The sequence below is a fragment of the Nanorana parkeri genome, unplaced genomic scaffold (genome assembly GCF_000935625.1).
Source record: "Nanorana parkeri isolate BGI_ZX_2015 unplaced genomic scaffold, ASM93562v1 scaffold937, whole genome shotgun sequence".
NCBI classification, from domain to species: domain Eukaryota; kingdom Metazoa; phylum Chordata; class Amphibia; order Anura; family Dicroglossidae; genus Nanorana; species Nanorana parkeri.
In genome coordinates, this window is record NW_017307205.1 from 448,895 (window position 1) to 475,427 (window position 26,533).

At 41.1% G+C, this 26,533-nt stretch overlaps 1 protein-coding gene across 1 annotated transcript in view; it reads right to left on the bottom strand.

Annotated features, from left to right (window-relative positions):
• NSUN2 (NOP2/Sun RNA methyltransferase family member 2) overlaps positions 1-26,533 on the bottom strand; it is a 36,788-nt gene that overhangs the window by 8,869 nt on the left and 1,386 nt on the right. Inside the window, exons 2-13 of the mRNA XM_018566321.1 lie at positions 24,798-24,955; positions 22,536-22,640; positions 19,118-19,223; positions 17,649-17,720; positions 17,457-17,541; positions 14,934-15,126; positions 11,320-11,394; positions 7,737-7,867; positions 6,461-6,534; positions 6,255-6,382; positions 5,224-5,320; positions 3,103-3,284 (exon numbers count right to left, since the gene is read on the bottom strand). Of these exons, the coding sequence (XP_018421823.1) occupies positions 3,103-3,284; positions 5,224-5,320; positions 6,255-6,382; positions 6,461-6,534; positions 7,737-7,867; positions 11,320-11,394; positions 14,934-15,126; positions 17,457-17,541; positions 17,649-17,720; positions 19,118-19,223; positions 22,536-22,640; positions 24,798-24,955 (1,406 nt within the window). The remainder of the gene's footprint in view (positions 1-3,102; positions 3,285-5,223; positions 5,321-6,254; positions 6,383-6,460; positions 6,535-7,736; positions 7,868-11,319; positions 11,395-14,933; positions 15,127-17,456; positions 17,542-17,648; positions 17,721-19,117; positions 19,224-22,535; positions 22,641-24,797; positions 24,956-26,533) is intronic.

Here is a 26,533-nt window from a genome sequence, read left to right on the forward strand (position 1 = left end):
TTGTGTTTTTGTGTGTTGAGGCATACGGCTTTAGGCAGCCCACTGAAAATCAATGTGCTGCAACACAGCTCAAAAAATAGACACCCAACACTGTGAAGTTGCATTTGGATGCCATGCACAATGAATTGCAAGGCAGTGTACTAACACACGTAACATGGTGTGACTAGTGTGAAAATGTTTTGGTAAACCTTTCACTACGTGCATTTAGATGTGCGCAACAAATGGAAAAATTTATCCGATACCGAACGTTAACAATGCCGTTAGCAGTGCTGTAGGACATGGAATTTTTTTTTTTTGGTAGGGGGTTAAACTAGTCTTTGCTTCACTCAATTGAATATACAATACTTGTTTTAATAACTTTTGTTGAACTTCATGGCACAGTTTGCGCAAATATATTTTCTTTACAAACCATGGAGCCTTCCAAAAACAGGCATCTTTATTTTGACATCACATGAGACTAATTGCTACATGAAGTTACCTCAGAAGGGAATAGGCTACACCAGTATTTTAGGGGTTTCACAGCCAAAAGGGATGAATTTCTGCAAAGGGACAGTAAACTCAGGAGTTCAACCTTAAAAATACATACAACAAAAAGGGAGGAAAGGAAGCGCCACAAAACAGGGAAAGAAATGGTAAGTAATCAGTAGAGGAAACCTAATTGATCGTTGGAGAGATCCGGCTGGCTCGACGGTGATGTGGAAACGATCGAGTGCGGTCCTTCATGGTTTGGGTGGTGGGGGGTCGGCGGAAACAAAACCCAAACCAGGAAAGACAGCACCCGATCGTTTCCACATCACCGCCAAGCCAGCCGGATCTCTCCAACGATCAAATTAGGTTTCCTCTACTGATTACTTACCATTAATTTCCCTGGTCGTGGAGCTTCCTTCCCTCCCTCCCTTTTTGTTTCATGCTTACACAGGTCGGACACCCTGGTCCGTATCATTAGGAAGCCGCACACCGCCTCCACCCCCCTGCCCATACATAGAATTGTGCGTGTGTGAACACCCTCTTCAGAGCGCTGGAGTTCGGGACAGTTCCAACAATTTTTTCACTTAAAAATACATTTAAGTACCCTATTAACAAAAATGTATCTTATTTGTGCATCACTCAGTTGTAGAGCATCAAATCTCTGAATTTATGCTGCCGTTATCCTTCCTTCTGCAGGGTGGCTACTTTTGTTCCCCATGGTACCTGTGTGTGGTAAAGCAGCCACTACTCCAAACTCACTCCCATGATAGACCAATTTCAACAGAAAAAGTAAACACTAGATTGTAGTCCACCACAGGGGTAAGCTACTTTACAACACACAGGGACCATGAGAACAAAAGTAACCATTTGTCAGTACAAATTCAGAGATGATGTGAGGCTCTACAACTGAGTGATACACAAATAGGATACATTTTGTTATTAGTTAAGGCACTTGAATGCATTTTTTAGATCTAACTCGAGATTTTAGTGTCGCTCAGTGTTAATCATTTGGAAAACTTATTTTTAACCAGTACAAGACTATAGGCTAGTCTTGTAAAACCCTAATTAAAGCCATTGCATTTTCAGGTTGTAAGACTCCAAAAAATGAACAAACTATGGGTTGAAAGCTTATGCAAACCACTAGAAGGCTGATTGGAACCTATTTAAAATGCACCTAAAACCACCAATTTAATTTGCACTGTAAATGAAATGAGTGGAGCGAGTTGATATTCTCAGTTAGATACAATGGTTAGGATATTTGTAGGAATCTACTAGAGCAGTTTATGCGAGAGAGGAATTGCTCCACCTTCAACACAAGCAGATACTTAACTAACCCACCTACCACTCATCCCTCAGCGAGTTTAAATTGGCCTACTGCCACCAAGTGTATGATGGGTACAATGCAGAAAAACCCACTACAAAATAGCAGACCAGAGAGATAAAAAAAAAAGGGTGGGAACTAGGAAAGCTGCCCTGCCCAGTATGCGAAGAAAAGCCAGCCGTGCCTGGCAGGATCACATCATCGAGCCCCTTGGGTCCCCCAAAAAGGTCTTCTGCAGTGACAACACACAAAAGGTATACTCAAAGCACCAACTTGCCGAGAAGGTCTACAATGACAAGGCAAGTGTGGGAGATGGTGGCTCAGATGTTATCCCCACAATCTTTAGGGGGGAGTGCAATAAGATGCCAAACAACGGGTAGCCTGGGGAAAAACAGTGAAGTACTTACACAGACCCGTGTATCATATATTAAAAACAGAGTGGGATTTATCAAAACTGGAGCAGACAAAATCTGGAGCAGTTGCCCATGGCAACCAATCGGCTTCTATGTTCAGTTTGTTGAGTTTAGATTCGAAAATGAGAGAAGCGGATTGGTTGCCATGCGCAGCTGCTCCAGATTGTCTGCTTCAGTTTTGATTGCCCTCTGGGTGTTTTTAGGTGTCAGAAAATATGTCATATTCCAACTTGATGGTGGAGAAGCTACCCTGACATTTGAGGATGGCCAGCTGTCCCCAAATTGGGTAGATTGAGACCAACTGGTGGTCATGTTTCCTGAAAGGAGACTCAGCTTGTGGCAATTCTGGGAGCACATAATTGGACCTAAATAGCAACATCAAGATAGCCTGTTGGTAGGAATGCTTTCTGGCCAATCAGGAAGCCAGGCGGCCGGTTATTACACGGCTTCCTGATTGGCTGGCAAACTGGCTCCGTGCTCCTTTGCCACCAGTTGACGAGGGAGCATAAAGCCGGCTTTCTGGCCAATCAGGAAGCCGTGGGACAGGTAATGACTTACTGCCCGGCTTCCCGATACTAGAAGTTCCAGTATCGGGCTAGACATCCGGAGCATTTGGCCGAGTACTCACCCAAATACTCGGTATCGGTATATCCCTAAAAGATTGAAGATTAACAAACCTATTAAGGACTTCTGTGATAATTATCTTTTAATTTGAATTAGGTAATGGGCTTTATGAGTCACTGGTGTGGAGTCATTTATATTCAACATAAGGGTCAGTGGTCACGTAAGATTTTAACATATTGTTTGTATGTCTGCCAAGTGATACAACCCATTACAAAATGGTTAATAAGAGTACAATCAGTTAAACAGCAAAGCAAACCAGTGTTTATATCTCCTTACCCGCAAACATTGTCCTTATTAGAAGAATTTGTCTCAGGATTGCTGCAAGGTTTGGTACTTCCGTCCACATTCTCTACATTCTCTGTTCCCACAGCTGGTTTATCTGTCGTTTCTGTCACATCTTCAGCAGCGTCATTAACAACTGGCACAATGGCCGCAACAGTAGGGGGCCTCCGCAGCAGCTGCAAGAAAACAGGATATGTTTTAAGTCATTTTTTTTTTAGAGAACAGTATGGAAAAGGGGACTTAGGAGGAAAGGGAATATACAATATATAGTGTATGTGTATGTGTATATATGTGTATGTGTATATATGTGTATGTGTATATATGTGTAGTTGGACAGGGGCTTAGTTTACAGATTTTCATAGATAAAAGATCAGTCAAAGAAGGTAAAAGGAGTAGTACATGGTAGATGGGTACTCTAAAGATAAAAGGATGATTTTTATTGAATTTCAAGAAGTAGTATAACTTAGACCTTTTCTCACCTTGTGTCTCAATCTTAAGGTGCCCATACACCTTATGATTATAGTACGATAATCGCATGCAAGCGCGTTTTCTTCCAATAATCGCAAGGTGTATGGGCAGTGTACAACCGCAAATATTGTACAATCGTACGACTTGACTTTCATGCAGGTTTGAAAACTTTGATCAATCGTGCGATTTTCGCAAGGTTAGTGGCGTTTCCGTACGTCAAAAGTCGTTTGATCTACACTGCTCATGTGCAAAAGAAAATACGTGCGGTCGATTACCGCAATTCGTCCAGGTGCTTTTCTTTAATTATGGCTAATTGAACCTTGCGATAAATCGGGGCAGGATGGGGCCGCCGTATAAAAATCGTGCGACCGTTCCATCTGCGGACGAAAATTGTCGTCCGATAATCGCAAGATGTATGGCCACCTTAACAGACATGTTATCATGGAAGTGAATAATTTATGGAAGCTGTGCATCGGCAAACACTCCGCTTTCACTCAGCATCTCAAATGGCACCAGACTAACACAAGCTAAACTGACAGAACTAAAACAGTAACATGAAGAACAAATGGGTATCGTTATATTGCAATGGTGCCTAAAATGTATCTAAACCAAAAAAAAACAAATATACTACATTACAGCTTAACCGTACTTAAACCTGGTGGCAGCATTAGTTAAGGATTTTTCTTTTGTTTCTTTATATTCACCAAGTAATCCTGCAAATAACACTTTCTGTCCCTTCATGTCTACTCTTTTCTCCAGTGAATCTACAGGGGCAGCCATGGATGCCATACAGTCTGGATTTAGAAAATGACTGCCTTTGTTCATCTCCATTACATGGATTGGACTAGCAGTTTACACAATAAACAGACAGTTTTGTTTTCTTTTTGCCTCACAGGAAGTGACGACACTGCATTTCAGGTAAAATGAATCGGCATTTTCTGTACTTGCTGAAAATATTCTTAGCCTGAAACATAACAGTCACCATATCCAAGGACTGGTATCCCGCATTATATTATATTATGGATATCCTGATTTTGTATTTCAAAAATTAAAAGGGGGCCTATATATTTTGCACAAAAACTACCAATGTTACTCAAACTCCTCACTTTCTTATTCTACATACTCAGTTTCTTCCTCTCCAAGCTCCTCACTTTCTAAATTAGCCCCTTTTTTTACCTCCTCCTCAAAATTGTGTGATTGTTTAATGATGCCATTTGGATCAGTATTTACTCAAATATCATGCAGTGCGCACACTAGCTCAACAGCATGCTTAATCCTGCATCTTATAGTGGCACGCTGCAGTATTTATAGAGGCAGCAACAGTCTCTACAGCAGCCTCCTCCTGCATCCCATCTCCAATAGGGTGGAAGGCATTGTGAAAAGGATGGCTTTGGTGCAAAGTCAGCACCTTGAAGTCTAGTACCTTACATGACCCATAGTCCATTCCAGTCAGTAACATAGGGTGGTGGCAAAGACACTCCCAATGATTATTAGATCAGTGTTTGCCACCCCTGCCACTACATGCTATAATGGTACAGAAATAATTATGTGAGGACCAAAGGCTTATTACTAAAAGGAATCCAAAATCATTTTTATAGACAATGCGCTAGAGTCATAATATTATACGATTAACACACACAAACACACCTTGGGTTGTCTCTTGTTCCATGGCATAGGAGCTTTCTTTATCAATACTGCTACAAAGAAACCTCCAGTATTCTGGTGATGTGGCAGTATTCTCAGGCTGTTACAGGAAGAGAAAAAAAAAAAAAAAGAAAGTAATTGCAGAGTGAATAGACCAGATTATGACACACTGCTGTCTTTACACAAACATAAAACCAGTTTTAGACTATATGAACCAAAATGACTCCCAATATATAGAATTATATATTGTCTTGCTTTTACAAAGGGAAATTTTAATGGTTTTACATCAACTCTTAGTTGTGTGGGGGTTGTTTTTTTTTTACTGATATTTTATCTTTGTTCTCATACATGCAATCTTTGTATTAAAAGCAAACATTTAAAGTTTAAATCTAGCCAGATGGAAGAAAAATGATAAATGCAGCAATAGTATTAAGTATGTGTTTAATGAACTGACCTTATTCAACATATTACTTTTGTTTTGCACATCGACATGCAGGTAAACAGTCCAAAAGTGACAGGGGTTGGGACAAACTAAAACCACTGACAGAAGTACTAATAGCAGTTACCTTTATTCACATTAAAAACAAATTGCAGCTAAACTACTCAAGCACCCCTGGCAGTGTCGTAATTCACCTCAACCTGTCAGGGTCCTTTTTACTACACATCTTGGTTTTCATGTAAATGTGGAGAGAACCCCTACACAAATACCAGTTTAACATAAAAGGAACCAAGATCGAATAATATCATTACATGTATTAAAACACACAGAGCTATCAAAATACAATATTTTGTTATAACTCTTTAAACTGCCATTTGAAAAATTAACACACAGCACTACCTGGATTGATAGCGTCGGTCTACCATAAACTATACTCCTCTAATACTGCCAACACTTGTCAGTCACTCACTATGACGTGTAAACATTTAGAGAAAAAAAAAAAACAACAACTGTATCCAAAAGGACAATGGCCCTTCTCCAAATTCGTCGCTGTTAATATCCCCTACTTGCAAACTATCAAGACTACTTTGCATACCAACGGTGTAGATTCATTACTTTCATTTTATCTTCCTCCCGGGGAAACATAGTTGGACGAATTTGAGTATGTCTACTTGTAGGTACATCTTCCCACTTCTCAAACCACTTCCCTTCTTTTGTCATTACCTAGGAAAGAAAGATCATTAAGGTGTTTAAAAACATTTCCTAAATATACTAGAAAACCCTGCACTGAACATAAAGTACCCTCCAGTGGGTGATTCCAGGCATCCACTTCAATCCAGGAACCTCAGACGAGACATCAGCAAGCTCAAGGGATCCTAACAGAATATGCAGACAAATCCAGAAATCAGTAAAGAAGTCTTTTTTTTATAGCTACTCAGATCAAGACCACACACACACACTAATTGAACAGATAAAAGGGAATTGATCAATCAGCAATTTACTACAGACCCAATTCATTACTACCATTGTATGCCGCCGTGTGTTTATGACCAGCAATAACATGAAAATCATGATCTGAGTAACCCACGATTCACATAATTGAATATATGAATTGTAAAATTGCACAATCCGCCAAGTCATTAGACCAGACTCCTGTCAAAGCAACTACCTACATCTCCCAGATGCATCAGTTACTTTTGCAGTAATTTAATGCAGAAAGCATGTAAGGCAGGCACCCATTCAGCCTATACAACAACATTGCAAAGGCTTGATGGGTAGCCAGTGAATGATTATGCTAGCATAGCAAGGTTAGGATTGCTTGCGGTTATGAGTGTGAAGAAAGTGAGTACATGCCACACTCCGTATACAGGATTTGCATATACACCATGCCACTTAGCCTAGAAAAGCCTTTTAAGTAAATCGCAAGGGCACTTTTAAGGTTATAAAAACAAGCCCTAAAGCCAAGGTGTACAAAAACTGCTCCCCTAGTAATGTTTTTCAGATTCACATATGTAAAATATTCAGCAATTAGCAAGGTCAATAGCTGCAACAACTGCTCGGAGCTCAGGTGCCTTGACCATGCAACTCCCTATTCTGAACTGGACTTTGATTAAGGCAGGACTGTTATGACAGCTTTGTCCCTGCAGCAATAGCTACCAGGGCTATTGGGCACAGGGTAAGAAGTATGGGCTGGGTGTGGAGATTAAGGCATGTTGATGTCCTGGAGGAAATTGTCTCAAGAGGCATATTTGTGTACAAGTAGAAAGGAAAAAAATCCCCTGTACATACGGTAGTTTCTGAAATAAAGATGGACATTATTTATTAAAGGATACAAGCGTATTATCCAACGCTTCACCCCTATCAATTAAAAACAGGTTTTCTCGAAAGGTAAAAAAAGGAAGTGTGTTGTCTGTAGTGATGCAATAACAAAGCTGTTCGATTACTAAAATATATGTAAAGCATTTTGCTCGCTTAAGAAATAATTGAATAGGTTCCTCTGGAACATTTTGTTTTTCTGTGTCTAGTGATTTAAATGCGCCTTGCACTGTTTGTGATGAGAAAGAATGCATGGCCTTGCCTTCACTTTTCTCCAGCAGGGAGGCTATAACAGCTTCATCTTCAATAGGATTCAGTGAGCATGTTGAATACACCATCCTTCCCCCCACTGCCAGCTGCTCAACACCACGGGTAGCGATTCTAATCTGTAACCTAGAAAATGCAAAACGAAGGTTAACAACAACTTGCGTGCAGTTTCAAAAGATTCTTCTCCCGAGAACACGGCATGTTTCCTCTCTTTTATCTACACAGACATCAGTTAAAAGAATAAATTAACACTTTTCAACAGCAAGACAATATAGAGGAAGATGGGCATAAATGGGAATAGCATTATTCATTTGGTATCAAATGGCAGAGTCTTTAACTCTGCACGATGAATGACTGGCTGAAGGTGTATATAAAAAACAGGCATTTTTACAAACACAAATGATTGATGAAAATCCCCTGGCACTTAGTTTTGCCAATATACTCATTTAAAACCTACTTCTTCAATTAACAGACCTCAGATGCATACATTCTTTGTCTGCTTCTTAACATACGAGAACACACCAGAATTGGAAAATTTATAAGGCTAAATTTAAGCTGGCCATACACAAAGTAGAATTTCATTCAACATTTTTTTTGTGGTTTTTAAAATGTTCACTACAATGTAATATTTAATGGGGTCAAATTATCTAAGGTTTTTGACCATAGTGATGAAAAAAACAAAGCGGCAAGGTGAACATTTTTTCTCTAAGCAAATTCCATCAGTGAATGGTTTTCATTCTGGAAACTATATTTATTCTAAATTTTAATGTTAAAAAAATATTTCGAACAACATTCATCAAGTCTCTGATGGCGTTATTGAATGTCCTGATGAGCTTGTGTGGACATTTGAATGAAAACTTACCAGTGTAAGCAAGCATTAGACCAAAGTTTTTCTGGAACCAGAGCCCTGCAGTGGGTTTATTTAAATACCAGAGTGGTGATTTGTACTCCAGCCCCCACCACCAATTATCCAAGGGTCTGATGTGCACATAAAATAAAATCAGAAGACTAAGTTTTTGCTTCCTGAGCTCTACATGTGCACATGACCTGGATGCAGAATACATACCAAATACAGAAAAAAAATAAGGCAAGCAGCTCAACAATTTCTAGACACCAACTTTCCTTTTTCGTTTAAGAATGCTGGCTTCACTTTCAGAAAAACATGGCAGAATGGTAAAACGAAATACATTTTATGGAGCTACTCAAAAGGCAACATTCCTAATATGTTTGTCCATTGTAAAAAGTCAAAGCTTAATTTGTTCCTATGCTGTTAAAAGAGAACTATGAGGTGAGTGATTGTCACTCAACCTCAAAGTTCAAGCCGACTTGTGACAATGAAACTCGCACGTCGGCTCAATAGATCGGGAAGTGAGCGAACACATACCGTCGCTTGCTCACTTCTCGATCATGTCCCTGCAGAGAGCCGTGACTGTCACTCACGGCTCCCTGCAGGGATTCCCCCCTCCCCGCTCTGATCCTCCAGCGCCGACTGGCGAAACGGACGGGGGAGGGGGCGAGCACAGCTGGCCTCTAGATAGACAGAGCAAGCTGTCAATCATGCAGCTGGGTGGATCAAAAGTAATGTCGGGATCCATCCCGGCTGCGGCGCTCTCAGTATACCGCGAGCTGTAACTCGCGATATACTGAGCTTTGGGTCACGGGAGGACGATAGTTCTCCTAAGGGTCACGGGAGGATATTAACTAAGGTGAAAAACCCTTTACCCATAGTTATCCTTTAAGCTTTTCATTAGAAAAAAAAAAAAACACGATCTACTCTGCATAAAGTTTAACGACCATAATTAAATGATTGTACAAGATGCACAGCACTGATCACCGTAAACTCTAAAAAGACAGCAGTGGCAGTACAATTAATGTATGTATGCATCTATGAATTTTTTGAATGCCTACACAACCAGGGAAGGATAGTTCTATAAAAATTCTATGTGCAATGCTGCTTGGCTGAACAGGAGTGTGTACTAAATACCATGAGCAGGGGAAACACACATGCATAGAAAATGGGTGTAAATTCCCCAAGAAAAACGCACAAGCTTTAATCTATTCAGTCCTGAGATATCCCCACCGTATTCCCACCCTCGCTTCTCCATTCCCTTCCGTACCGTGTTTCTCCCTTCCCTTCTCCCTTAATTAGCAAAGAAATAAGGTACCAAACATTGAACCTTGAGGGGGCTATCCCTTTAACTAGGAAAAAAAAAAAACCTATAACTGGAAAAATGGTAATATAAGCTACTTGATAATAAAGACACAAACCATCAAGCAGCTAAAACCTAAGCCAATGATGCAGACCTAAACATTAATATGGCCCATCAGTAAAAGTGTGCTATATCTATATCTATCTATCTATATACACACACACACACATCAGTAAAATTATCATTAAAAAGTAGTCCTTGAGTGGATTGTGCCTAGGCTGAAAGAAGGAATTTTGGGTGAATGACGACATCAGTTTGCTGCCAACAAGAGGAAACTATATTTCCTATCTCCTTGCCCCTTGGTAGCATTGCCAAGTCGGTAACTCCACTATTTTTAGAATAGAATTTGTGGCAAAAAAAAATAAAATCCACTATGCGACAGATTTTGGTTCTTCAACTCGGCCACTAATTCTCCCTTGCAGCAGTTTTATTTAAACAGTTGACATCCGCGGTGTTAAACCCCCTTCCCATCCAGGCCATTTTTCAGTATTCAGCATAACACCACTGCTTGGGAAGTTTATTAAGGCTAGGCATGGAACTATATTTACCGGTTTAGACTGTGGCAGCAAAGTCTACCAGCTGCATGGGTAGTGCTAGGGGTATTGACTGGGAACTTGTATACACCCTTGACACTACCCTATTTAGTTTTAGAGAAAAGGGTGGCACAGCTCCACTGCAGTGTCCTAGAAATTGCAAGGTAGAGCTGAACCAAGACCAGCAGCAGTCTGGCCCACAGCAGACAGAGTAGTGAATTGGTTTAAATAATGCAAGGACGAAGGGCTAGTAAGATTTATCTCTGCACACAGCAAGTCCATTGTGGTGACAATGTACAATAGTGAAAACCACAAATAAAAAACAATATCTAACCTGAGGATAGTAAAATACAAAAAAAATATATAGTTATGTGCAGAAATCCCCTTCAAATACATTTGTACTTGTAGTGTTTTGCTACAGATAGTTCACATCAGTGCATTGTGGTGTCATTTAAGATGATGCTGCACCACAGAGATAGAATTGTTACCGCCACCCATGATTTGAAATCGGCCCTTAAAATATTCTTATGGGTTAGCTACAACCATATCTGTACATAAAATATGCTACAGAATTTCTTGCCCTAAAACATTCAAAAAGAAAAAAACTGATATAGCATGTACAATTTGGTCGATGTGATCACTGTAGTCTATGTTAAACGTAAGCTTAGGTTTAAACACAAAAAAACAAAAATGGTAAAAAACATTATATAGTCGAGCCATCACATAACGTACATGCATAAATATACACACAATCAGTAACAGATCAACAATTCCTATAGCAGGAATTTTTAAAAAAATAAATAAAAAGCCTACTAATCTCAAATCTTATTCTTACCCATGCAACTGCAAACTGTTTAATGTTGTCCACTTTTTCCAAACATCTATATTCTTTCTCAAAGTGCCATCACCACTGCAACAAAACATTATTATACAGGATTTAAATAGCGCCAACAGTTGCACGGTGCTTTACAACATAAGGAAGACATTACAATATGGAAAGGAGGGCCATGCCCACTAGGGCTTACAATTTAAAAGGGAGGGGCAAGTGATACATGAGAAGGTAGCTGTTTGGGGAAGAATTGTGTGAGAACAGCATGGTTGAGTGGTCAGTTTGGGGTGGGATAGGCTTCCCTGAAGAGAGGAGTCTGAAGGAATCGCCCAAAGGCAGTCAGAGTGGGAGATAGTCGGACAGGTTGGGGGTAAAGAGTTCCAGAGAATGGGAGAGACTCTAGAGAAGTCCTGGAGGCGAGCATGGGAGGAGTTGATGGAGCTGGAAAGCAGGAGGTCTTTGGAAGAGTGGAGGGTACGGTTAGGGTGATACTTTGAGACAAGGTTTGAGATATAGCCAGTGGCAGAGTTGTGGATGGCTTTGTAAGTCGTTGATATTTAGAATTGTATCTTTTGGGCTATTGGAAGCCAGTGGAGGGATTGGCAGAGGGGGGTTGCAGACACTGAACGGTTGCTTAGGTGGATGAGTCAGCAGCATTCATGATAGACTGAAGGGGTATAGCCTGTGTAGAGGTAAGCCAATGAGGAGGGAGTTGCAATAGTCAAGACGAGATATAACAAGGGAGTGAAGGAGTAATTTTGTGGTTTCACTGGTGAGGAAGGGGTGTATTTTGGAAGGTGAAGGCAGCAGGATTTAGATAGCGATTGGAGGTGGGGATGAAAGGCCGGTCCTTCTCGATGGCACTACGCAGCCGTACACCGCCCTACGCTCACACGCCCTGCACGTCTGCAGACAGGATCCATCCTGTCAGCGTACGGGTACAGACACCCGCTTGCAGGGCGGGTGAGGGTAGGGCGGCATATGGCCACGTACTCCCATAGAGAACAGGCTGCTGGGTAAAATCACGCAGCACCTGTCCTTCCTGGGAGAGACCGTGCACGCAGCACAGATCTGTATGGACCGAGCGTTTCTCTTGTGAATGGTGGCCTAACCAGACAAGTGAGGGAAAATCTGCAATAGGGAAATGAAAAAAACACTGAAAAAGGGTTCTTGTATTCCTCTGCTCAACTTAAAAATGTTTTTGGTTTGCTTTTTCTTTTTTTTAACCTGTGGTCGTCATTAGAGATTTCCTCTCACTTTTGGGATAACCGATTCACTACACAGTAATTGAAAGAATCTCTCCAATGGAACTTCAGGCTGCAGTAAAAAGGAACAGAGTCCCAAACCTTCTGCAGTCCATTAACCCCTTCGTGACTGACGACGTACAGTGTACGTCGCCAGCATCGGGGCTGTTTAAACAGACTCCCGGCGACTTTTGCCGCCGGGACTCTGTTTAAACTTGTAGAGCCGACTGTCGGCTTTACAACAGAAGCGATCCTGGCGACTTACCTGTCGCCAGATCGCTTCTGCGTCCCGAAGAAGGGGCCGCCCATCGCCGTTTCACGGTCGCACGCAATCTGTAAACTGGGCATGTTGGGTATCGTTTTACTCGTTGTAACCTCATCTTTTTTATTTCATTTTAAAAAATGGGTAATTTGTTGTGTTTTGGGGCATTTAATTAAATTTGTCACTAAATTTTGGGGTTTAATAAGGAGTTGCGCTAATATTGCGCAACATAAAAATTTTCAACTACCACCATTTTATTCTATAGGGTCTTGGCATTCAGAAAATATATAATGTTGGGGGGTTTTACGTCATTTTCAGGCCTAAAATGTGGAATATAACATGGGTGCAAAAATTGAAAAAAGGACCTCAGTCATGAAGGGGTTAATAAAAAAACAAAAAAGGGTTTAGGCATAGATACACTTGAAAAGCAGCAAACTATATATTTTGCACAGTGTACATCAGAAGCTCTAAACTTAAGAGATGATAGAGAGATAAAGATGACATATAGATCGATTCATGCAGTGGCTCCCTTAGGCAAAAGGCAGATAATATAAAGGAAACTGCCAGAGATCTAACAAACTGAACCCAGAACATGTTCCACAATAAAGAGCAATACAACTAGGACTGGAAGCAACCGCAAATTGCGCCACGTGATTGTTATTATGCTCTAGTATTGTATATACATATAAAGTATGCAAAAGTTGCTACTGATATGGGATTTTATTAAATCATTTTCCATTGAGCAACATAGGCATTCAGATACAACCAGGTTATACTGCCACCTACAGGAGCATTGCACACTGGCAAACAGAAAAATTGTAAGCCAGCCTCCATACAATTACTCCCCAGCATGCCTTCCTTTTGTGGTAAAGCAGTATGAAGAGCATGAACATAAACACAGAAGGTTTGGACCTGTGTACCTCAGAGGACTTCAAAAAGGACTTGAAAAGTAAGTACAAAAAACCCCCCCCAAAAACAACTTTTTTCTTTATCAGGATGTCTCTGCACTGCCCAACCTGCACGGAGCTACTACACAGATGAGATCCTGCCTGCCCTGGCAGGATCTCAAAGTGTATATAGTTCACTTTATACTTTTTATAGTTCACTTTGATATACTTAGTTTTATGGTTTTTATAGTGTGATATCCTGTTACATTTATTCACTTATCTTATTGAGGAATGTAGCTTTCCTTTTGATTGTTTGCACATCAGCACTTTTTCAGTCCTTTATGGACACCTGTTTTTTGGTACTTTATATTCATATTGGTAGGTTTTTTTGAAGACTTATACACAGGGTTGTCACTCATGTTTTGATCCATATATATTCACATATTTTTATATTTATCTCAAACCTTTAGCGCTGTGACAACACTTTACACTTTCACTTTACACTTTTCATAGCAGCTTTAGGATCACTATTTGACTTTTAGTTTACTTTCCAAAAGCGCAGATTTTTTGTTGCAATCTAAAAAATAAATATACATGTCCTGGGGAAAAGACCAGCCAGTCTAAGGCTGGGTTCACACCTAGGCGTATTGAATATGCGCGTTTGTCGCGCGTATTTACCGCTGTACTTCTTTGGGAGTAGGACGTTTTGTAGCGCATTCATACGGCCTGTAATACGCCCAGGTGTGAACCATACCCATAGGAAATAAAGGGATTTCGGTGTTTGAGCGTTTTGCAGAGCGTTCGAAAGCGCTACAAAATGCCCAGGTGTGAACCGGGCCTAAAAGGAAAGGCCCTGAAGCCTTATACACCCCCCAGATCACACATTAACTCCTTCCTTGTCAAAAGAGAGTGTATGGTCAGACAGCTAACCTCACTAACAAGGACTTACCAGGGAAGTCTTGGATCGATTAGAACACACCAGCCTCAAGGGAGCAAGATGTGAACCCTGAGTTCACCAAGGAATTGAAGAATTTGATTCCAGAAAGTCAAAACAACTTAAGTGATGGGGTGCTTGGGAAGCACGACCACCAATATTTTGCCCAAAGTGCCATTTTTGGCTGCCGAAATTTCGGTGCATCCCTAATATTTTGTATACTCACCCCTAATTTTATTAACATAAATCCAGCTTATTTTAGATATTTCGAAGAATAAAATGTCTCGACTTACCTGCACGGTACATCACAAAGTATCCGGTCATAGTACAGCACTTCTTTAGCACCATTATTTTCAACCAGGAGACGGGGAATGCTTGATGCATCATGGTTCACCACCATAACACAGGGACTGTTCAGCCTCTTAGCTTGATGAACTAACAGATAGCAACGCTTGTTGTCCACATCATTAGCAATGACAAAGCCCTCTAATAGTGAAGATAAAAAAAAAGTTAGCCAGCAGCAATTATTAATTATAATGCAGATATATTTCTAGAATTCGCTTTTCAAATAAACTTTAAAAAAAACAAAAACATTTTAGGTATTATTCTTATCATAAAACTGGCAAAAAAAACAAAGAAAAAAAAAACATTCCAAGAAATATCTGTAAGAAATAAGTCTAGGCAACTGGACTTGCTGTATTTTTCTTGAAGACGCTTTACTGGTCATCCAACCAGCTTTCTCAATTCAGAATGACTTGTACAAAAACATTTTTTTTCTGGGAATAAATATGGTGAATGTCACTCCAATCCACATGAATACAACAGAAAAATACAGCAAGTCCAGTTGCCTTGACTTATTTAACAGATATACCATGACCTGGATGAATGAGAACCTTCACAGGCATTCCAAGAAATATGGCAAGATCACATGGTCTCTGCTACTTTATGAGAGCATTGCTTCCTCCCATCATCCTCTGAAGCCAGCTTAATAACACACTACTGAAACTTACAACCAAGTTTGCACCTTGGCTAACAGATAGAGTAAGCAACCAAAATCCCATCTACAGCTCACCGCAGAGCATTGCTTCCTCCCATCATTCTCTCTGAAGCCAGCTTAATAACACACTACTGAAACTTACAACCAAGGTGATTGGAACATTTTCAAAATGCTCACCTAGTTCATCTTCCAAAGAGAATCCGCAAATCACCACCATTTTTTGTATGAAAATAGAAGCATAGAAACTTTAATGCAGAGAAAATCATCAACATTATGTATATTCTTTTCACATTTATAATAAACATTCAAAAGTTTGAAATCACACACAATTAATGTTTTCAAAATCAACCAATGCTTTTTTTTACACACCAAGGTAGTATTAAATTGAGCAAAAATATATTATCTATCCATTTATAATCCCATTTTTATAGTTAACACACTGACAAAGTTGTAGATGTTGTTACAGTTAGGATCTGGTAATTGTGTCGGCTAGTCCATTTAGGACAGTGCATGTTTCACCTTGTACCTTCACTGAATAGGGTTTTCATAATTTAGTATTCTTTGCATTATTGTTCTAATGCATTTGTAGACATTAAGTGCTTAAAGCAAAAGATGATATGACAGCTGTGTCGAGTAGTAAACTTTATGCTTTATTTATTGCCCTTTATATAACACTCACTCCTTCCCAGAAACAGAGCAGGCTCATGCATTTCCCCTTCATGCTTTACAGTACACATCCGGCACTCCTCTAGCATATCTTTTGGCATATTACAGCTCATTTTGGCCCTATAGACTGTTGAAAATGTGCGTTTTTACTCACGTTTGCTCATTAACGAGCTACAATCTGCTCACAAAAAGGCACGATTTGATTTATGCACATAAAAACGTGCATCACAAAAGCAGTTGTCTGGGTGTGAACCCATCCTTATAGAGCACAGTGTGTGGTTTATAAATGTGCTTTCAGGGTCCCTTGCTTTGGGGCTATAAAGCAAGTAAAGCCCCATTCATTTTAATAAAGATGGGGAAGGGGGTTGGAGTTCTAGGAGCAGGGGAAAACCTGTCACAGTACTATGCAGACAACACTATCTAGGACACCACAGGCTTTGTATTCTGCTTTGCATTTTATGAATAAAATGCAGGCAGTGCAGAGCAGTATTCACTCATTATTAATAGGGGCCTAAAGCTGGCCATACACTGATCAAATTTTGTCTGCTTCCTGTTGAACTGGCTGAAAATCAATCTGACAGAAGCCAATTAGCTGAAGTTATTGTTCATGTATTTTGAAAGGGTATTCCGTTTAGCGCTGATGGGGAAATTGATCATATAGTGTATGGGCAGCTTTAGTTTCACTTATGGTCTCCTCCTTTATTCAAACTTAGACTCGTTTATCCATAACACTCCTTTCTAGTCACCCACCATCTATTGTCTGTGTCCTCACATTAATTGTAATATTTTTTTCCAGTTTCAGATTTAAAAGTTTCTTTGAAAAGGACATCTCCCAGTCTGACATTCTGAAGAAGTGTTTTCAAAACTGTAGGCGATACTGGTATGCAACTGGTACTATTTAGCAAAGCAGCCAACTGAAGACCTGTAAGATGTTGGTTTTTCAAATTGCAGATTATGTGTGTGTGTGTATGTATATATACACATATCGCTCTCTCCACACACACGTTTAGTATGAACCCAATTAGGAATATTCACAGCAAATATTTCTAAAACAAAATGGTTACACACAAGGAATCTTCCATGTGATTGACTCCCCCATGTAAGAACACAGAACCCACAGCCCCTTTGGCAACTCTCAGGGCAAGTGGAATACCTGGAAATGGAACATCCATGTCCGCATGTAACATTTCTATAAGTTGCTTTGTTTTAGATCCTGGAGCAGCACACATATCCAAGATCTATGATGAAAATCAAGAATTAGAAATTAAAATTAAAAAAAAGATAACGAGGATTCCATAAAGAACCATAAGTTCAACACACACACGCTTTGAAGTGTAACACATACTTTGTGATGTGGCTGGACATTCAGAAGAACAGGAGGAATCATACTGACTGCCTCTTGCCGACTTATGTTACCCTGAAAATACAAAAAAGGATTACATAAACACTTTATCAGTTACACACACAGATTATCTTATGTATAGCCCCATTATGGCATTGTAAACTGCTGTGAGCTTGGTTGGAGCACTGGGATTCTCAGGTCTTAATACAACTTAAAAGGTATTTTAAAATGTGACTAGTGAAAATAACTGAATTAGCCTAAAGTCAGTCAGCCACTCTTAATCTGACCACCAGCGATAAACCTGGGACAGGGCAACCAAGTGCCCTGAATGCACAATATAAAATGCTCACTAGAGGAGAGAGCAAAGATTATCAGTATGTTGCAGTTCTTTCACAGACTGGGGAAGGAGGGTGACATGACTGTTTTGCTAGTTTCCTTTGCTACAACAGAGAACGGTCAGGTCACCAAACGTACTAGTCTTCCCAGCTGGCTGTCAAATACCTGAACAATTCGATTGGATTGTTCAGGTATTTTGAGAGCCAGCGGGGCCAACAAGCAAGATACTGAAGCTTGGCCCAGGGGGAGATTCCTCCATCCACACAGTTTAGCTTAGATGGAGGAATCTGTTGCACTTTTTCCATCTGACCATAGAAAATCTGCAGATAATCTATACTTGTATGGCTAGCTTTAGATGTTGGCAAAGATATCAAATGGGGCACTAGTTCTGGTGATATCTGTTCTAGATGCAATTTCCTTTTTCTTCCTGTAATGTGCCCCGAGAGTATAACTCTTCGTTGCTTCCCTTTACAAGAGCATTTCCTTGTCTACCTCAAATGATCAGAGAAAGAATGCTTGTAGACTAGGGAACGCAGAGCTTTGCATGCTTACACACAACAGCTCAAACTGCATTCACAACCCAGTGAAATCTGTTGATACAAAAACACTTTGGTTTTTAGCATATAATATTTGAAGGAAAATTTTTGAAAGCTAAAAAAAAAAACGTAATTCTTTCTGAACACTAGGACTTCTGGGCTGTGTACTCCTTGCTCCCTTATCTTTGCAACTTTTGTAGTAGGACAATCTTAAACCAGCACAAACATTGTAGTTTTACTAATTTTTTAAAGCTTTAATTTTTCAGAATGCATGAAAAAAAAAAAAAACCCCACTCGCCACACACCTTGAAATGTTCAATCCAAATTTCTTCAGACGAAATATCAAACCATCACACATTTACCTTAAGGATGTATTTATAAAACATTTGTAGAACCATTTGCCCTGCAAAACTGCATGTACGCTTGTTCTGTGCGAATGGAGGCTCCTCAGCTCCATATTGTGGTATTTTCTTAATATTACAGTCAACTTGGTATGAAATTATACTAATAACATTGTTTTTTACCTCCATTTGCACAGAAAGAACATACACAGAATTTCACAAGACAAATGGGTATAATACACCACTTAAAGTTACTCACCGACTCAGTCTCACTGATTAGAAATTGGTGAAATTTCTCCAGGTCTGGTGACTTGCGGATTATCTTCCTGCTCAGGTTTGTGTGCCAGGCAAGCTCATCAGGGTACCTAAAAATAAAGGGGGGAAAAGCCCATAAGGTTAAATGTAATAGGCCTCAAGAAGTAGGCCTCAAGAAGTAAACTATCAGGGTTGGATTAATTATCTCCTTGGCCTTATAATTTGCCAATAATAGCTTTATAATCCAGACGACAAGTCATTGGTTTTTTTTTTCTTCATTATCGTTTTGGAAAAGGAATCACACGTGATAGCAAAAGCTGTTACTCTGAAAAGATGCCTGCCAGAAGGGAAGACTGTTTTAAATCTTACAAGTCATAATTATGTGATGTGTAAGCTTTGGCTGGACTTAATCTCCCAACCCTCCTGTCATGCACTCAGGAGGATTGTGGGTATAGAGGATGCAGACCAGCAAGCAGCATCATCTTTTGGAGATGTGCCTCCAATGAGCATCACACACAGCCTAGAAAGCATGCTGCCCTGATTTCATAAAACCAGAGACACTGGAAGTGACAACTATGATGATTTTTCACAGGCGTCCTCAAATTTGTCCGCACTGAAGCGAGGCCTTGTATATCAAGTGGGGGACAGCCCAAATGTAAAAAAATATTGCAGGCATAAAAAATGTTTTATTCATTTCAGCTTCTATATTCAATAATTTGATTTTGACCCATCTTGAGTTCCACTCTAATGCACCAGAAGATTTAGATCTACAATCTACAGTTACATTAAAAATAACCCTCATTGTATTAAAAAAAAAAAAAAAAGACATACCACTGTTGTGATACAGGAAGCAAAAAAACAGTAATGAACAGTGGTGTTACCCTCCAAGGTATTTAGTTAAGAAGAGGGGCTGAGCAAACATTCTGGCTGGTAAAATACAATACAAATATGTTTCTGTGCTTTGTATTTACCTATCCGACTGTAGAACGACCAAGATAAAGAACAGGTGCAAATGCACATTTTCTGACTGTGTGCAAATGTACTGCATCTTTAAATTACCACCAGCTGAGAGAAATTTCCCCCAACCAAGGGAGAACAATTGGATAGGGAGCCTGATGTTCAGGTGCATTGTGTGCAATGGCACACCTGAGGATATACACATTTAAAACCTAAATGCCTGGAATTCAGGTATATGAAAACACTACATGTAATTAAGTAGAAACAGTCGATTAGTACTCGTGTAATCATTTTGCTATATTCCTTTTGGTTATAGAACCTGTGACTGTTAAAAGATGCTTACCATAGTGCCAACAAGCATCGTTGCTTACTAATAAGCACAGAATATTGTATTTTACATACATATTATAAATCAGCTTATCGTCAACTACAAGTATAAAGATGAACGTTACCCATATCCTCAAAACAACAAAAGGCACCTTTGGAAATGTTCACTATTGCCAATCTACAGATACTTCTAGATAGTTTCAGGCATTTTATTATTTGCATACCTCATTTTCATTTTCTTCTCCAGTCTTCCGACAGTGGCCATTTAACTAAGAGCAGGTTACTAGATCTCCCTTTACTTCCTGGAACTCCTGACTAGGACAGGTGACTATGTACATCATCTCAGGGGAGAAAAAAAAACCTTTCCCTGAGATTGCATGAGATTACAGATGAGAATTCCCAGCGATGCTCTGCTGATGTAATCTTCTCAGGATGCAATGCTTGGGTACGATTACCTCATTTGTGCCAAAGTGGAAAAAAATTCTAAGTAAAGTAAAAATATGCTTGTTTAGCTAATGAATGTGAGATTATTTTAGATCAGCATGCAGATCTGTATGCCGATGTGATTTTGAGTTAAAGGGGGTAAAGATCCACGAATGAGCTGTGTTAGGGTGTGCTGCATTAAAAAATAGGATTTTGGTACTCACCGTAAAATCCTTTTCTCTCCGTTCATTGAAGGACACAGGGAACAGATCGGAGATCATGTACTGTAGGGTAATATCGCCACCTGCAGGAGAAGGACGCTAGGCACAAAAAACTAAAGACCAATTACAGCCTAGGGGCGGCCCCTGCCGGTGGCCAAACCCCCCACCTGCTGACAAGTCTCCAGAGCTTGCCCTGTGAACAGGCCCCCAATGCAAGCGGGTAAAGGCAAGGGGAGAATTTCCATAAAAAACTCGCCTACCTTAGCGCCCGTGCCATGCTCTCCCAGATCTGGAGCAGCAGCACCCTGTCCGGCATCTGTGGGCATTACTGCAACTCACTGCATGACGACGCTATCGGCCCTCTCCTGACGTCCCCGGAGGACGAAACCGGCTGAGGACGAAACCGGAACCGGCGAGGCTGAGGACGAAACCGGAAGTGGCGCACCGGAAGCGCGTCATCGACGACGCGGTGCGCACGAAGTGTGGCGCCGGCGCACCCCAGTGACGTCACCCGCCACATCCACGGCCTTCATCCCCCAAGCAGGGAATACCAGCATGAGCCCAAGAAACGGTGCAGCGCTCCGTGCGAGGACCAACACCCCCACGCTGCCGCCGACTGCCACCGCTCCCCCTACCGAGCGGTAAGTGCCCGATATGCTGCTGAGGCATCTGGGACTCTGGGCTCCTCAGCCTCCCTGTACCTCCATGCTGCCCCTGTTGTTGCCCGACTGATGTCCACAACAGGGGCTCCGCACACTCCAGGTCATCACACCTTGCCACTGCTGTACACCCGGGGGGGGGCACCATCTGGCGCCTACTCACGTGCAGGAGGATGGTTGCCTTCCCTGAGTGACGGAAGGGAACCTTGGCCAAGAATCGGGTGGGGGCCGATAGGGAATCCCTGTATGCACTGCAGCAGGTAACCCTGGAGTAGGTCCCAATGCATAGCAGGGTAAGGCTCAGCCCTAAGGCAAACAAACATGAGCCCTTAAAATAACAAACACTACGATGTCCCTGTGTAGCCGACGGAAACACAAAAAAACTGACTTGGGATGGAAGGAGGAGTCTATTTATTTAATGTGGTTGATGTGTTTCCTGTTGCAGGCAGGCGGAGCCTATATCTCGATGGCTGTCCTGGAAGATGACTGGGGAAATGACTGTTGTCTTCAAAATTTGGCCAAAACAGTTCCCTGCAAAAGAGATAATTTACTTTCCTCTCTGGTGGCCCGTGCTTCCTACCTTCTCTCTACCCCTTAACATACGGAAAATTGTACAAAGCACACTGCAACGTACAGTAGGTGCTTGTGGCGCATTCCAGTGCAGGTGCTTTGTACTCTATTGTAAGAAACCATCCAGTTCATACCTCATTGCACTGTGACAACTGTGTTTGTAAGTAGCCAATTTAAGTGAAAGGCCTGCAATACACTTAAAACAGAAAAAAAAAAATGTATTAGGTTGTAAATGGCTTCTTTTTCATGACAGTGAATAGTTTACCAGTTCAGCGGTTGGGGAGCCTCTATCTTCTGACCATCTACTTCAATGTCTTGCAGCTCCTTGAAGTACTTTTCCTTCAAACAGTGCAAAATTTCTTTGGCATGGCTAGAAAAAATAAAATAAAAAATACAGCATATCAAAGTTAAAATCATTAAAGTTTAGCTCTCAACTATATAATTCCCAGGAAACCCATGGCTATGATTTAATAAAAGTTAAAGGAGAACTATGAGGTGAGTGCTTTTCACTCACCTCATAGTTGTAGCCGACTTGTGACAATGAGACTGTCACAGTTCGGCTCAGTAGATCGGTAGGGGAGCGAACACATACCGCCGTTCGCTCACCTCTCGATCCTGTCACGGCTCTCTGCCGTGACAGGGGGAAGGGCTGGATTCCACCCCCACCCCTCTCCGATCCGCCATCGCTGACTGGCGGATCGGACAGGGAGGGGGCGGGTACAGCTGGCTCTGCCTCTAGATAGGCAGAGCCAGCTGTCACTCACGCAGCTGGGCGGATCCCGGCTGCGGCTCACGGTATACTGAGCTTAGGGTGACGGGAGGACACTAGTTTGTGTCCTCCCGTTACCCTAAGGAGAACTATGGGGAAAAGCCTTAACCCCATAGTTCTCCTTTAAGGTGAAGCTATTCATATACAGGCCAATTAACAGCCAGATCAGGTCAACCCACGTATAAGAAAAAAAAAAATACTCTTCTACACAATCATTAGATTATAAAATCTCAAATGGATGAAGTGGAAATGTGGCTGGTCAATTGCAACATGCGAGTCTATGCAGTATTGAGGTCACAGCTTGTATGTGCAAGACCCACGGTTAGGGCATCACTTCTAGGGCTCCTAATTTAGTTACTTCAGGACACGTTTTAAAAATCAAGCCACCTGTTTCAATGCACATGGCCTGTGTAGCTCCTTCATGAACAGAAGACAATGAAGTCTGGATCCCTGGACAAAGATTAAAGGCATGCTACAAGAGCTTCTCAAAGATTGCTAACTTGCTGTAGGAGTTGCTAGAGACTGGTGATATGCTTTAGGGCTTGTTCACACCGAAGAGCGGTAGCTGCTGGAACGCACCGAAATGCCTCACAAAACTTCCCCCTGCGTTGTGGGGCGTGGCAGGTCATTGAATTCAATGGCACCGCTTCCACGCCCCCCGCAGTGTGATCGGACACGAGGCAAAACTTTGACTGTGTTCGTTCCACAGCAAATGCAAAAAATAGGGCTTGCTCTATTTTTTTGCGTTTGCAGTGGAACGGAACGCAGACAAAGTTTTGCAACGCGACCGATCACACTGCGGGTAGGGAGGGGGGGCCGGGAAACGGTGACATTGAATTCAATGCACCGCCACGCCTCCTCCCATCCGAGAAAGCAGGGGGAAGTTCCGTGAGGGATCGCAGTGTGTTCCAGCAGCTACCACTCTGGAACGCACCGTATTCAATATGAACAAGCCCTAAGAGACTAAACTTGAGACACATTTCAGAAGACAATCACAGATCTGAAAAAAACCATTACAGGCCACTGCGAGAGGTTGCTGCTATTACTGCCCTGTTACAAATCAGTGCTTTTAGATTTATAAACATTAATTTCTCACAGCAAAATCCATTATACAAGATCCAAGGAGGAGAAAAAAAAAAAAAAGGAACACAGGAAGAAGAAGATAGTGTGAAATAAATAATCCAAGACACTTAACTACTAGAAGCCAGACTAAAGAATATTTATATGCTTCATTAAATTGAGTAAACACCTAGCTACAGTAAAGACAGACTATTGTCTTCAGGGGCCCGGAGGGCCCGTAAAGACAGACTATTGTCTTCAGGGGCCCGGAGGGCCGCATAAGTGCGAAAAGGCAGCAGATTGGGCATAAGGGGTTTAGATGATGGGGTTTCCTTAAACCTCAGTGGCAAATATTTTTATTTATAAGATATATATGCATGAATCTTATCAATTTAATGTATATAAGCTTATGAACGTGTGCTAATGTTTAAAAACCTAATTTCTTCTCCATACTTTATGTATAAATGGGGGTTAGAACCATTTGCGAGCTTCATGCGCCGGTAGTACCTCACTAAAAACAACAAACCATCTATTCACATAACACAACTCCTCCAAAAAGTGTCTCGCTCATATACCTGTTTAGAGGGGAACTGAACCAAGTTTTTGTTTGATAAAACCTTTAAAAGGATCTTACACTGCCGTTCCCTTTCCTTCTTTTATTTCAATAATTCTGCTATGCACATAAACAGCTGCATGTACCTTTTGTATCCGGTAATTCGTATCGTGGCTGGGAGAGGTTCCCTGAGAGCAGACATAAACTGCTCCCATTCACCTTCAGGCACAATCTTCAGTTCTTGATAATAATGTTCAAAGAGTTTGTTTTCTTTTATGATTTCAGCATAGCCTCCGTCCCAGGCCTTAGAAAACACAAGGTGATAGATTAAAGCAAGCAAAAGATTCTTAAACTTTAAAGAGTTGCTTATGTTTTATTTTTTTATCATGCAGAAGAACAATCTAAAGCAACCTACATAGCAATGCAAAATCTATTTAGAGAAGACCGTTTTTTCCCTTTTAGTATGTATATAGAACGGATATATTACCCAAAGCTTGCAGAATACTAAGATCAATGTCCATCAGTCCCTATATTTACAATTACAGTTTGATAGTACAATCTTCTTTAGGCTGACCATACTGTGCTGCTGCAGTGTTAAATGAGAATTTGGCTATGCTCTCTGCTATTTAGCATAACAGCTATTTTAGCTATGCCATGTTGCCTGAACACAATATTGGTTGCACATGAATCTTTTAAGAGACTGAACAGTTCACATAAATGTATTTCAACTGTGTATGTCACTGCATGCCTGGGGTTTATTCAGAGAAAATAGATAGGCTCTCTAGTAAGAGCACCCCCCCCTCACCCGCCCCCCCTCAGCTGTACACTGCTTCCTCCTGCCTGTACCATACTGAACATATCATCTCAGCCAAGGCAGAGTCACTGTCTGGAGTTCCAGGAATTCTTTTTAAGCATATGGAAACAGTTGTATTTGTGTATTGGCATCAAACAGTGTTAAGCTGGGCAGACACTGCACTATTTTCTTCGTTCGACCCCAAGGCTGAACGGAAAAAACGAGCAGATTCTTCTTAGGAGTGTGTCGATCATCGAGTTATCCCGCTGTATGCATTGTATTCTGACAGAGTTGGCAGCGCATTGGCTCCCAGTTCTGATTGTACTAAGATTTTTCGTCCAGTTCCTTCGATCAGGTGATCGGGGGATGCTGGCCGAAAGGGTACGGACAGCAGCACACACTGAATTTTGTCCGGTTGCTTAAAAAAAAAAAAATGGCCAAAATTTGCACAAAGCATGAACACTTTAAGTAAAGCTTGGGGAAAGGCTGCTTTGGCAAAAGCCTGCACACAGAGAGAGATTCATCTTTTTGCACTCATTTTAAATAGCTGCCAGAGGACATAATGGGGGTGGAATTCATAAAAACAGAAGCAAAACAGAATAATGTGGAGCAGTTGCCCATGGCAACCAATAAGCTTCTCTTTCATTTTTAAAGCATAACTGAACAAACTTAGGATAGAAGCTCATTGGTTGCCAAAAGAAAACTGTCTGCTGCTCCTGTTTCAAAGAATACCCCCCAATATGTGGGGGGAGATTACAAACTGGATATCGACATTTTTTTTTACAGAGTAAGCAGTAATGCCAGGGATTCTTTAAAAAGGAACTTCAAAGCAAATCCATCAGTGCTCCGGAGAGATCTTCTGCTGCTCACCCAGTCCTGCTCTGCCATCTTCTTCTCTGCTGTCATCAGGAGTCTTCAAGTTCTTGCAGCCAGCAACCCTAATGATGCACTGTATAGTAGGGATGGCCCGATACCGATGCTAGCATCGGAATTGGGCCCGATACAGGGCATTTTGACAAGTACTTGTACTTGTCAAAATGACCCGATACAAAGCGCCGAAGCTTGCGCTATGTTTTTTTTTTTACCTTC